General features: G+C 37.4%; 2 protein-coding genes across 2 annotated transcripts in view; one reads left to right on the top strand and one right to left on the bottom strand.

Annotated features, from left to right (window-relative positions):
- The window catches only part of PMPCB (peptidase, mitochondrial processing subunit beta), a 15522-nt gene extending 2007 nt beyond the window's left edge, over nucleotides 1-13515 (bottom strand). The window contains exons 1-8 of the mRNA XM_059934110.1: nucleotides 13389-13515; nucleotides 12195-12335; nucleotides 11384-11470; nucleotides 10882-11011; nucleotides 5664-5862; nucleotides 5188-5267; nucleotides 2487-2599; nucleotides 1468-1611 (exon numbers count right to left, since the gene is read on the bottom strand). Coding sequence (XP_059790093.1) covers nucleotides 1468-1611; nucleotides 2487-2599; nucleotides 5188-5267; nucleotides 5664-5862; nucleotides 10882-11011; nucleotides 11384-11470; nucleotides 12195-12335; nucleotides 13389-13493 — 999 coding nt within the window. The 5' untranslated portion in view covers nucleotides 13494-13515. The remainder of the gene's footprint in view (nucleotides 1-1467; nucleotides 1612-2486; nucleotides 2600-5187; nucleotides 5268-5663; nucleotides 5863-10881; nucleotides 11012-11383; nucleotides 11471-12194; nucleotides 12336-13388) is intronic.
- The window catches only part of NAPEPLD (N-acyl phosphatidylethanolamine phospholipase D), an 88789-nt gene continuing 88268 nt past the window's right edge, over nucleotides 13218-13738 (top strand). The window contains exon 1 of the mRNA XM_059934113.1: nucleotides 13218-13738. The gene's annotated coding sequence lies outside the window, so the exon portion shown is untranslated.

Below are 13738 nucleotides of genomic sequence, written 5' to 3'. Positions count from 1 at the left end.
AGAGAACTGTAGGTATACGTGTCTAAATTACCAGAAAGAAAAATGAGATGTGAAAATCGTGACTGCCTTAAAAGGCTGAGTTTCTCAGTTTTATCCAGCAGTATCTCAATAATAAAGCTAAAATTCACTGAAACTAAGAATTATAGTAATCTCACCAGCCCAATGCATCATCCCCAGAGAAATTCATAATGTTAAAGCAGTGAATCCTTGTAATTAATTTAGTAGCTGCACCCACTTCTAAAATAATACATTTTGATGGACCTAGAGATTATCATATTAAGTGAAGTCAGTGATATCACTTACATGTGGAATCTAAAAAAAAAAAAGATACAAATGAACTTATTTACAAAACAGAAACAGACTCACAGACTTTGAAAACAAACTCATGGTTACCAAAGGGGAAACGTGGTTGGGGGAGGGATAAATTAGGAGTTTGGGATTAACATATACACACTACTGTGTATAAAATAATCAGCAAGGAACCTACTGTATAGAACAGGGAACTCTACTCAATATTCTGTAATAACCTAAATGGGAAAAGAATCTGAAAAAGAATGGATATATATGTGTATATATAACTGAATCACTTAGCTGTACACGTGAAACTAACCCAACACTGTAAAACAACTATACTCCAATATAAAATAAAAATTAAAATTAAAAAAAGGGAAAAATCCAATCAGGCCAAAGCTGTCCCTAAAATTAAAAATGGGTTGACCTCACATGTTGAAGTTCAGGCATGTTCACAGGGTCCCTTGGTCAATCCAGCCCAGCATTCCACTTCTAGCAGTGATTGATGTGAGATATGGTTATGACTTCTAATTCTGTGTTCCAGCTTTGTTTAATAATCATTTATAACCATATCAACCAAAAAATTGAATAACCCATGCCAATATGCTTTGCGAACAACAACAAAAATTTAAAATAATTAGCTATTATCAACCCAATTTGTAGAGCTTTTGGCTGTGAAGCCTAAGATACTTGTATGAAATGTATTTTGTCAAAATCTTTGAGTACAAATATATACACTTTGTATTTTGAAGTAATTTCAGACTACAGACTAGTAACATAAATAGTACAAAGAATTCCCTTTATCCAAATTCCTTAACACCTGTTACTTTACCATTTTTTTTTTTTGCTTTATCATTCTCTTTAACATATTTTTCAATTGTTTGAGAGTACAGTGCAGATATCCTTTTTACCCCTGAATACTTTTAATGTGCACTTCTGAAAAACAAGGAAATTAACCTCAGTACAATTATTAAAATTAGGCTATTAACACTGATATGTTACTATTAACAAATCCTTCTATCCTTATTCAAAATTTGCCAATATGGCAAAAGAAAAAAATTGTTTTTTTCTGGCCCAGGATGCAATCCAGGATCAGTTTATATTTTAAGTCAAAATTCATAGTACAGAGTTTCATCTTCTCATTTATTACGGAAATTTACTTTTAAAATCACTTACCATTCCTCCTCCAAAAGAGCGATCCCAGTTGCCAATCAGTGTGTTTGCAACCATGAGACAGATTGTATCTGGATGTGCCCAACCAACAGCTTCAACAGCTATTGCAAGATGTGCCAAAGGCATCTTGTCATCCCTCACTCGAATCTAGTTAGGATAAAGGATACAAAGCTCTAGTTAAGTTTACCACTATATAACATGCTTAACAAGAAACAAGAAACAAACTCACCAGCTCCATTAACTGCAAAGTTAAAATGCTCACCATGACACTCCTTTGTTTTTTAAACAATTAGGCCTCATTACACTGTATAGTCTAGTCCAGAAGAATTTCACCAAAAGATCTCCAACTGAAATAGTCCAGACACAGCCACCAGATAATAACCTGGTCAACAAGCGTTGCATTATTTCACTGGTAGAAATAATCTTTTGTCAGTCTGAATTTTTCTGACTCTCTAAATTTAAGCTAATCTTGCCATAACAGGCTTCTTTCTGTACTGCCAATGCTACAGTCTTACGCAACTGCCAACATCAGGCTTCTCTCCAGATACAACTATATGAGCACCATCCCTAATGTGGCAAACTAAGCTTCTAATGAGGCTTAAAGATACAGCTGACACGTAGCAGGTTCTCTACAAGTTCTGGCTTTAACAGCTACCCCCCAGAAAGGTACTGTGGGCAGAACTTAGCCAAGAATAAACCTGATTAAAAGTCAAAATTTGGGATGTTTTTAAAATAAAAGATTACTTTTATGCCCTACAATAGGAAAATGGGCATAGTATCAAAGAAAAAGCACAAAAAGACCAAATTATATTTTCCTTAAAACCTTACTTCCTTAGGAAAGAAAAATAGGTGGTTAAATATATGGAACAGGAAAGAATATAAACAACTGAGTCCATCCTCGGTTGGACTCCTTTGGCTTCTTCCATTTTACTGTTAGAAACAGGCACATTTGCTACACACATTCATAAATACAACACAAGAAACCCAAAGGGTTAAACACTAGCTTAGGAGGCTTGCCCTACCTCACTTCCTGTGAATTTGCAGGGAGGCAGAGCTGGTATTTCTCCTTTGTGTGTGGACAAAGAGTCACCAAAATGAAACTTTGCTAACTCAAGCAGTTCATCATGGGAAACTCCTGAATTGAAGAAAAATATGTTATATATCCAGTAGCAGTGCAATGTAAAGCACACAACGAACTGCCAATACTTATGTTTACAATAAGCTCAAGGTGGTATAATGTGATACAGGTTACACATGGGCTGCTTGCTCTGACTAAAAGCCTTTTCAAGAGTAAGCTCACAGAGCACGCTTTTTCCCTGGTTATAAGGCTTGGGGCTGCACACCTTTCTCATTCTGAAGAACAATCACAGTTTTCATAACATACCAATGGATTCACAGATAAGGATAATAAGATAGCTTGAAAATACCATTTTCCATACAGAATCGTGTTATATTAAATAAAAGTCCTAGAATGCAAACTAGCAAGGAAAAGTCACTTTTCAATAAATTTTTTTAAGTAGAAAAGAATATATCATTTAAAGAAACCCGGATACAAGATATGCTTCATTCTCTGTCCTCTGCTATCAAAATTCAGGAACAAAATAACCTCATATAAATTTCTGAATAAATTCATAGCTATTCAAACACTCACTACTTGCCATCCAAAACTTAAGAATTACTTAGATTCTATATCCCTTATTTTCCGAACTTGGGATCCAAACAGATTCAGTCAGTGAAAGATACCTAAACTTACAAGACAAATTTAAACATGGGTAAGTGTCTTAAAAAATATCACCACAAGATTTTTTTTTAATGAAACATTCCATTAGAACATAAAAGCACAATTTACACCATATTTTCCAAACAAATCTCTGGTATAAAGCAAGACAGTGAATGATTACACACGTTTTCACAATCACTATGTAGGAGAGCCGCCTTGGATATCAGTCCAGGGGGTGACAAAACAATAGGAAGACCCTGGTGGTACAAGGATGACAAGCAGAGAGTGTAGAACCATGAACATGCACACAGTTCTCAGCAATTAACAACCACTTCCACTGTTTTACCACCTTCACCTATAGCCCTCCTGGTTGGATGTTCCAGATATTCAGCTTCTGCCCCAGCACCACCTCTGCTTACCTCTATCCAAAAGGTGGAGGAGTCGGTAAATTTTATTTTTTTAAATGAAGTTAGGTCTGGCCTATTTCACTGACGTTAAGATGCCACTGTTGATAAGAAACATCACTTATGTACCAATAAGACAAAATGCTAATTAATCTAGGATAGGCCATTAATTAATTGTAAGATATCCCAACTCTGGTGATGTCAAAGTGAACCAATGAACTATGATAAAACCCACTGCATCCATTTGCCACCAACAATGGCAGAGACATCCCAGACAGCTTAGCTGCTGAGGCCCCATCCAACCAGTAGTGTTCCCCTTTCCAAGGCAGTTTCAATTGTTGAACCCCAGTCAGCACCAGCCATTTTAGAAACAATGTTACTAACTCAAGATAACTTCAGAGCACACTTATCTGCCACACAAAGGTAACATGTTTTAAGATATTTAACCCTCATTTTCATCTTCTCCATTATTCCCAAGTAATGAGCTCAAAGTCTATCCAGGTCAACTAGAATTTTTATTGTCATTTCTAAAGAGAGAAAAATTAAATTTACACAAAAGAACATTCCATGTATCTTCACTTTGTCCTAAAAAGAGAAAGAGAACACAAAACTGGAAACCAATAAAATGTACAATTTGCCTAAATTCAGACTACCAGGAAATCTAGCAAAATCTAATGTGAATTTTCTTTCATTCACTGGCTTCAAACATGTTCTCACAAGGAAGCCTTGTCCTGATGCCACTTGCATGTTCAGATTCCCATTAAATATTCTCCTAATCCCCTATATACTTCCCCTTCTCAGTAACTACCAGATGTTACTGAAAGAACGAACAAATCAAAGAATGAATAAACAACATAACATACTCATACCATGCCTGACCAAGGATGAAGCTGGTTCTCAAGAAGTAATTTAAAATCTCAAGAGATTCCCAAACCATAGAACACCATCTTCCAAGTGTCATTATCTCCCAGTTCACTCATTTGCCCTTTTCTTACAAGTAAATTCCATTATGTGTGCACACTTATATATTGGACGGTCACTAAGTTTTCCCATTGAAAAACTCTACTGGGCTTCCCTGGTGGCCAGTGGTTAAGAATCCGCCTGCCAATGCAGGGGACACGGGTTTGCGCCCTGGTCCGGGAAGATCCCATATGCTGCAGAGCAACTAAGCCCATGTGCCACAACTGCTGAGCCGGCGCTCTAGAGCCCGTGAGCCACAACTACTGAGCCCATGTGCCACAACTACTGAAGCCCGCGTTCCTAGAGCCCATGCTCCGCAACAAGAGAAGCCACCGCAATGAGAAGCCTGTACACCACAACGAAGAGTGGCCCCCGCTCACCGCAATGAGAGGAAGCCTGCATGCAGCAACGATGACCCAGCACAGCCAAAAATAAATAAAAATTAAAAGAAAAAAAAAAGAAAAACTCTACTAAAGAGAAGACAGAGGAAAAGTCTGGTTCCAGGGCTCCACATTGCCCTTACCCAGCACATTTAACAATCTGCTCTCTAAATAAAAACTCTAAAGCCATCTCCCAATAGGATCAAACTGATAAGCACATCACTCTGTGTTTAAAACAGTCACAGAAATTTAAACTAACCTCCAGCAGCAGCGAGTACTATTCTTGGCCCCTTATAATGTGTGGTTATATAATCCACTAAGTCCTTACGATTTATAGATCTGTAAATGGAGTAAAAAAAGCAATATTAAAAGGAAATTTAAAAGCACAGATCCTCACATAATATACCTGAAATTAAATTGGACCTTAAAGGTATTCTAAGTTAAATGCAGTCAGAAATAGGATATATGCAACAAATATCAAAGAATTTCAACATTTATATATCAAAAAAAAAAAAAAAAAAGATTTAATACCATCATTTGTTTATTCCAGAAGTAGCTACAAACCCAGACACCTGGGAGTTAGGTGGGGCTAAAGTGTAGCTTAAGTACAATTTCATTCAGATTATTGGGGGTAAAAAATTACTTTCTGAAACATGCTTTTTGAATGTTTGCGAATGTTAATTTTCACAATTCAAATTTTTTCTCAAAAAAAAAAAAAATGAGAATTATACCTACTTGATATTTTCAGTTGGTCCCAAAATTGTCCGTCCAAGTGCAGTATTTTGATAAGCTGTGGCATGAAGATAATCAAAAACAACTTCTTGTAAATTGGTTTCAACTTCCTGCATCTCTCTAAGGATTACTCCACGTTCACGTTCAATCTCTGCTTCTCCCAATGTGCTGTTTTGTATTATATCAGCAAGAATTTCCACAGCTTATTGAAAATAAAACACAAGAAGAAACACTAAAATCTTAAATTTTCTCTATTTAAAATCTATTAAACTAGCATCAGAAACCATGATAGTGACCATCACTCAATACTGACTAAATGATTAAACTGGGAAGAAATGTTTCTATAATTTGATATACCTAAAAGGACTAAATTAAAATGAGAAATGCAATCCCCTGTGGTACAGATGAACTTGAGGAAAACTAAATTTGCCAGAAGTCCCCACAACACTTATAATGACTCTGCCTACAACCACTTCAAAACGGTCATGGAAATCTGCATATAACTGTATATTGTTCTCTGTGACAATGGTAAGGAGAAAATTATCTTTCTACTCAGAGCACATAGGTACACACAGAGAGCCGACATCACCCAAATATTTACTACCCAAGATCCCACAGCAACAAGGCTACTATATTAAGAAGCCAAGAACCATCGTAATCTAATATATAACCCCAGTGAACCACTTACAGAATTAGTGTCCTCTCAAATACCTTTCCCCACTTAACTCCAGTTAATGGTCAATGTTGGTTAGATTCTGGTCAATGCTGGTAGATTCTGATCATTAATTAGTAAAGTCACTGATAAATGATGATCCAACAGAGCTGGAGCAGTTAAGATTTGAAAAAAAGGATAGGTACCCCAAAAGAGATAATATGACTATCAAGGGATTAAAAGTGACCCTTGGAAAAACTGATAAAACCCTCAAGTATTTATACAAAAATGACCCTAATTTGCAAAAAGCCACAAGTGAACTAAAGGATATATCATGCTATTAAGCAATTTTATCAGAAAAAGTACATACTTCTCCAAAAAAGGAAAACCTAAACCATCCTTGAAGAATTAGTATATAGTTGCAATCACAATCTAAATTTTAGTCAATATAAAACAAATTTATAAACTTTAGTTTCATTTTGTTACTCTGCTGTAAATTTCTGTTCCTTGTTTTAAGTTCACTTTAAGGTGACTTCTCTCAGAAGCAATAGTGTTCAAATACCAAGGACCTCCTGTAATTAATTACCTCTACAGACTACCCAACATGACAAAACAGACTGCTAGAATAGGCTGGGACTGAGATCCTGGGCAAAAAGAAAAAAATTATCTGTAAAACCATCTCTCCGTCTAACACAATGTTGTAAATCAACTATGCTCCAATAAAATTTAAAAACAAAAACAAACAAAAAAACCTATCTGTCCAGACAAGAGAAATAAAGGCCCAGGTGGGTAAGGAAGAGCCCAAAGACAGATGGGAGGACAAGAGATCCTGTGTGAAGACCCTCCTTTATTTGGAAGTAGTAGTCTAGATTGATTGGTACCTTCTAAAGTGGGGATTCATATTTCCCAATATTTATGTTTTACTCAGAATCTTCTCTCTTTCTAATGTATATGTAATTCTGTATATGTTAGTATAGCAGTACATGTATTTAATTTATACATATACCTATATTGAGGATATATGTTCAAGTCTCTTACTGATAAGAATGGATGATCATAAAAGTTTGAAGACCATTTGTCTAAACATCTAATTATTACCTCACACACCAGGTTTCACCTAACTGAGAGTATAAAAGCCTCAAGCAAATTCCCAAAGTGGGATCTGCTTCAGAGAGCACTTCCATTTTGGATTCCTCAAAGAGCGCCTCTCTTTTCCATTTCCACTCCCACTGGCAGGGACTCTGTCCTTCCCAGCCAGAAGCCAGAAAGAAAAAAAAAAGGTCTTCTAAATTCTCTCTTCCTTTCTCTAGTCCTCTTTTTTGCTTTCTTTGCTGTTCTCTGTGTAAATAAAGGAGAGAGACAGGCTAGAATGAACAGTCCTTTAAAGTAGCCTGGCCTAGCCCTTTGTTCTTAGTGCCTAACTAGTCCTGGGGCAAAAACTATTTCTAGGGAAATCATTAAGAATCTAACCAATGTTTTTTGCAATTCAAACTAACACACCCTCCACTGTTTTCATTTTCATTGGTTTTAATGCAAAAGTTAGGCTACCATGTTATGAAAATTTTACTTTATTTATTTGCAGGCGGTAGGTGTTTTGTTTTGTTGTTTTGACAAAGCAACCTGACACAGTGAATCTGAGTGAGAAGACACGCATTTGAGTCCACAGTAAGCCACTAAATTATGTGATCCGGGGAAAGTCACAGTCTGGGCTGGGCCTCAATTTCCACAACTGCACGGTGGAGACACTTATCTGATTACTATGCTGATCAAATGAGATGATATATACACAAATTACATATATACAAAGGTACTTGTGTAAAGTGGCATTCAAACATTATTAATGAAAGCCTATTAGGAATCCAAAATTTCAAAGTAATGAAATTAACTACAACTATACAAGGACCTTAAAGATTAATAGTCTCACCAATTATCACTAAAACTGCTACATTTTTTGGTTAATTCTCCCATTGGGAAAATGTTTTGTGTAATAACTTTCCCTTAAGATATCCAAAACACTCTACAACATAGTAACTACAAAATAGCTATGCTGTCAGAATAATTATTTTACTCCTACAAAATAAAAATAAAATCTATTTTATTTTATTGCTATGAAAACAATCATCAATAATCTTTTAAGTGAACACTTGCTTATTCTGCTTCAGAGTTTTTGTAACAAACAAGGAATAAAAAAAATTGCTCCTAGTCAGAGCAATTAGGCAAGAAAAAGAAATCAAAGGCATCCAAATTGGAAAGGAAGAATTAAAACTATCACTATTTGCAGATGACATGATATTACATATAAAAAACACTAAAGACTCCATCAAAAAAACTGTTAGGACTAATAAACGAATTCAGTGAAGTTGCAAAATACAAAGTCAATAAGCAAAAATCTGTTGTGTTCCTATACACTAATAATGAACTATCAGAAAGAGAAAATAAGAAGTAATCCCATTTACAATTGCATCAAAAGGAATAAAATACTTAGGAATAAATTTAATTGAGGAAAACTACAAGACATTAAGGAAAGAAACTGAAGACAACACAAGGAAATGGAAAGATAGTCCATGCTCATGGATTAGAAGAATTAATGTTGTTAAAATGTCCAAGCTACCGAAAGCAACATACAGACTCAATGCAATCCCTATCAAAATTCCAATGGCATTTTTCACAGAAATATAATGAACAATCCTAAAATTTGTATGGAACCACAAAAGACCCCAAATAGCCAAAGCAATCTTGAGAAAGAAGAACAAAGCTGAAAGCATCATGCTCCCTGATTTAAAACATTACAAAGAATAGTAATCAAAACAGTATGGTACATAAAACCAGGTACTGAATCAATGGAACACAACAGAGAGCCCAGAATAAACCCAAGCATATATGATCAATTAATTTACAACAAAGATCCAAAAATATACAACAAAGAAAGGATAGTCTCTTCAATAAATGGTGTTGGGAAAATCGGCCACATGGAAAAGAATGAAATTGGACACCTATTATACACAAAAATTAACTCAAACTTAATTAAAGGCTTGAACAGAAGGCCTGAAACCATAAGACTGGTAGAAGAAAACTGAGGAAGTAATAAGCTCCTTGACGTAAGTCTTGGTGATGATTTTTTGAATCTGACATCAAAAGCAAAAATAAACAAGTAGAACTACGTCAAACTAAAAAGCTTCTGCACATCAACAAAATGAAAATGCAACCTCCTGAATGGAAGACGATATCTGCAAATCATATATCTGATAAGGGGCGAATATCCAAAATATATGAAGAACTCATAGAAACCAATAGGAAGAAAACAAACAATCAGATTAAAAGACAGGCAGAAGATCTAAATAAACATTTTTCCAAAGAAGACACACAGATGGCCAACAGGTACATGAAAAGATTCTCAACATCATTAATCATCAGGGAAGTGCAAATCAAAACGACAATGAGATATCACCCCATACCTGTTAGAATGGCTACTATCAAAAAGACTAGAGACAAGGGTTAGCAAGGATGTGGAGAAAAAGAAACCCTTGTACACTGTTGGTGGGAATGTAAACTGGTGCAGCCACGATAGAAAACAATATGAAATTTCCTTAAAAAATTAAAAATAGAACTACCATACAATCCAGCAATTCCACTTCTGCATATTTATCCAAAGAAAACAAAAACACTAACTTGAAAAGATCTACCTCTGTGTTCACTGAGTTATGTACAACAGCCAAGATATGGAAACAACCTAGGTGTTCATCAATGAATGAATGGATAAAGAAGTTGTGATACACAAATACACACTCACATACAAAGAGAGGCGTATTATTACTCAGCCATAAAAAAGAATGAAATCTTGCCATTTGCAATGGCATGGATGAACTTCAATGGCATTATGCTAAGCGAAAAAGTCAGACAGAGAAATAACAAACATCATATGATCTCTCTTATATGTGGGAAAAAAAAATCGAAAACAAAAAAACACCCAAGCTCATAGATACAGAGAACAGATTGATCATTGCTGGGGCGGGAGGTGGGGGATCAGTGATCTGTATTGGTTTTTGTTTTTTTTTTAGTTTAAATAAATTGAATTTTGAAAAAAATTAATGGAAAGGACAGTAAGAAAGAAGTGCACTCCAGGATGAGGAACCAGAATGTGCAAATGCAATAAAGAAGCAAGCAAGTTTTGTTCAAAAACAAAGCCCAGCAGTCAGTAGATAGAAAATCTGTTCTGACTTGTAGAAATAAAATATTCAGATAACAGGATAGAGAAAAAACAGAAACAAAAAGTAGGCAGTAAAAGTAAATAAATAGTAAAACAATTAAAAATGGTTCACTACACAGGTATGGCTCTGGAGGAAGTAATATTTGAATCAAGTGTTAGGGCCTGGTTCGCACAAGTCCTGCAGCCTACAAATATTTTTATCGTTTCTCATATTTGGAGGAAAAAATAAAAACAGGTGCCCCCCTCACCCAAAGTTTGGTTCATTTTTTTCATTTTCTTTCTCAACAAACATAATGTAAACAGCACTAAATTATTTCTGAATTCCTGTGGAGATTACATATCTGCAGTATAAATAATAATACCTCTTGGCAAATCTTTAGAGAATGCTTTGGCATAATATACAGTCTGCTCTCTGGAGGTATAGGCATTGAGATGAGCACCCATGTTTTCAATCTCAAGTTCCAGATCTAACTGGGATCTCTTTTTGGTGCCCTGAAATAAAAGAGAGAAAAAAAAATTATGACCTCTTCCTTTATCCCTCATCTGTTCTAAACACTTCAGACAATGAATATGAGGACATAAGCCTATGTAAGGACCAAATTTGGTTTCTAAAGTACATCAGGCTTCAGAAATAGTGGCATACTTTCAGATGACCCTCACATCCCAAGAGAAAATCCTTGTTTCAGCTCTACAGAGCAATTATCAGTAATTATTTCAGGTAATTATCCTGAAAAAAGGATTTTAAAAATAATAAAAAGAAAACATGCTATACTATTATAGTTCTCCTTACCTGAGAATGAGATTTTGTGTTTACTGCCTCTTAAAGAAAAATTCATTAAAAAAAAAAAAAGTCTTATAACTTGCCTTGAAAGCCATATGCTCCAGAAAGTGAGCTGTTCCATTATTCTTCTCATTTTCATATCGACTTCCAGCATCAATCCAGAGCCCAACCTTAATGCAATCAAGTAAGAATTAAATAAGACATCATCTTCTTTCTTTTGAGGGGATGGGGAAGGGGTAGGGGGCAGTCTTCTTCCTTTTTCTGACAAATGCTTTCCAGCTTTAACATTAAAGTTTTCTTGAGCGGACTGACAGTACAGTCCTATGAACTATGAGATTTTAAAATTTTGGTCATCAGGCTACTGCTGGGGGCCACAAATAGCTACTTGCCAGCTTTACTGACGACCCAGATTCTTAGCCCAATGTGTTACTACAGTCAATTAACAAGTATAGTATAAAGAACATCAGAGACTGTCAGAAAATCTAGGTTCAAATCCTGGTTCTGTCATGTATTAGCTGTGTGACCTTGGACAAAACCATTTAACTTCTCTGATCTTGTTTTTCAACTGTAAAATGGATGTGATGATCCCTGCTACAAAGAACTATTTAAAGATCAAATAAGACAATATATGTAAAAACATCTGGCACAGAGTAGTCCAGCAAATATATCTCTCTCATTATTATCAACACTACATGACACAACAGGCTACAAGAACCAGATGTAGACACTTGCGTGGTATGGAAGTATCACTCGAAGAGATTCACAAGTGACAGTCACTTGTCAAGGCAAAATAACTGCTGCTACTTTCAACCACCTGCCAACCAACTGAAAAGCTTAAATTAAAATCAACAGTTTGCTCTCTCGCCTAATGAGGGGTCAGACTAGATCACTTACTGTGCATGTTGAGAGCCCAGAGTCTTCAGAGGCCACTCTGAGTCCGTTCTCCAAACAGGTTACGCGCGTTTCAGGGACATTCAGAACAACTTGTGTAGCAGCCTGTGTACTTCTCAATCTGTTTCCTCCAAAATATAGTGACTAGTTGGGGGTGGAGGGAAGAAGCAAAACATATCACTATTCTAATATGAAATGTTGATTAGAAAACCAAATCTATCTCAAAGAGACTCTAGAAAGTACTCTTTCCTCCTTAACTTTTATTCCACTGAGACCCACCCCCTTTGCTGGCCTATGTTGAGAACATTCCTCAACCAACCACTTTCCTAAAGCCAGCAACATGTCTACAAATGCCCTTTCCTTAAGGAAAATAAACAATTATTATCATTATCCTGAAAGAAACTACTTTTATTTCAATACTTCTCCTAGAAATGTTTAATATTCACCATAGAGGGCACAAGCGGGGGTGGGTGAGTGGGGGAAGCCAAGAAAGGGAGCGAAAAGTATAAAAATACCTATACACAACGTAGAAATGCTTAAGGTTTCCACCGTTTAAGAAAAGCAAAGTTTTTAAAAAGGTAGAAAAAGAGAAGGCAGGAAGAAGGGCAGATGCTCAAGATACACTCTGGCTGACTGATTTGTTGGCTATGGACTATTCGCCTGTCCCCAGTTTTTCTTTTCCTCTAGACAAAGCTAGTCTCGCACGAGAAATATACATATGCAGACAAACTTTTCCTTTAGCTACCCCGGGGTTCGCAGGAAGCGGAGCTCATGATGAAGACGCTCAGTTTTAAGAAAAAACAGAACTCGGGGCGGGCGGGGTGGGGTCCTCACTTTTTAATTTCCCCCAATGGCAACCACTGCGATTTCAGTGATCAACACGCACCCTTTATAATGACTCCCGAGTGACTAGGGCAGGGGGCCGGTAAACCAGCGTCACGCCACACGCCACTGGCGGGTCACGCGCTGCGGGGGACCAAAGCCAGCCCAGCGCCGGCGGGAGATGAGCGTCCCCGGCCGCCTGATGCCCCACGGGTCCCGGCTGGGAAGGCCCGACCCGCCGTTGGGGGGTGTGTGGATCCGACGCCCGCGGCCCGGCAGGGCGCCCGTGACTCAGGCTCGCCGCGCGGAGTTCTGCGGGAGAGGCCCGGCCTAGCTTGGTCCCGGCGGCACCCAAACAAGTGGAGAGAAGCTCACCCGCCTGGCAGCACCTCCGGCCAGGAGCCTCTCGGTGAAACCGCAGAGCCTCCGCCGCACCGCGGGCAACACCACCGCTCGGGCCACCGCCGCAGCCGCCATCATCTCACCTCGAGCCTGTGTGAAGGATGTGCTTCCGAGGTCGTGACCTGAGGTCCCAGACGACAGGGCGGGCCCCACCAAGTGGCCATGATGGGAATGACACTCCCCTAAGCAGTCGTGGAAGGAATCGACCTGGACGTGATGCGAGCAGTCTAATAACGCGAATTAAGAAGTCTGTAGAAGCCCCTGTATCAGCAGTTACTTCAATCGCCTACGACGTGCAAGGCACAAATGTAGAAGAATGAAAG

This window comes from Balaenoptera ricei, chromosome 9 (assembly GCF_028023285.1).
Source record: "Balaenoptera ricei isolate mBalRic1 chromosome 9, mBalRic1.hap2, whole genome shotgun sequence".
Taxonomy (NCBI): Eukaryota; Metazoa; Chordata; class Mammalia; order Artiodactyla; family Balaenopteridae; genus Balaenoptera; species Balaenoptera ricei.
The sequence above is the reverse complement of the archived record's forward strand: the minus strand, read 5'-3'. Positions and strand labels throughout refer to the sequence as shown.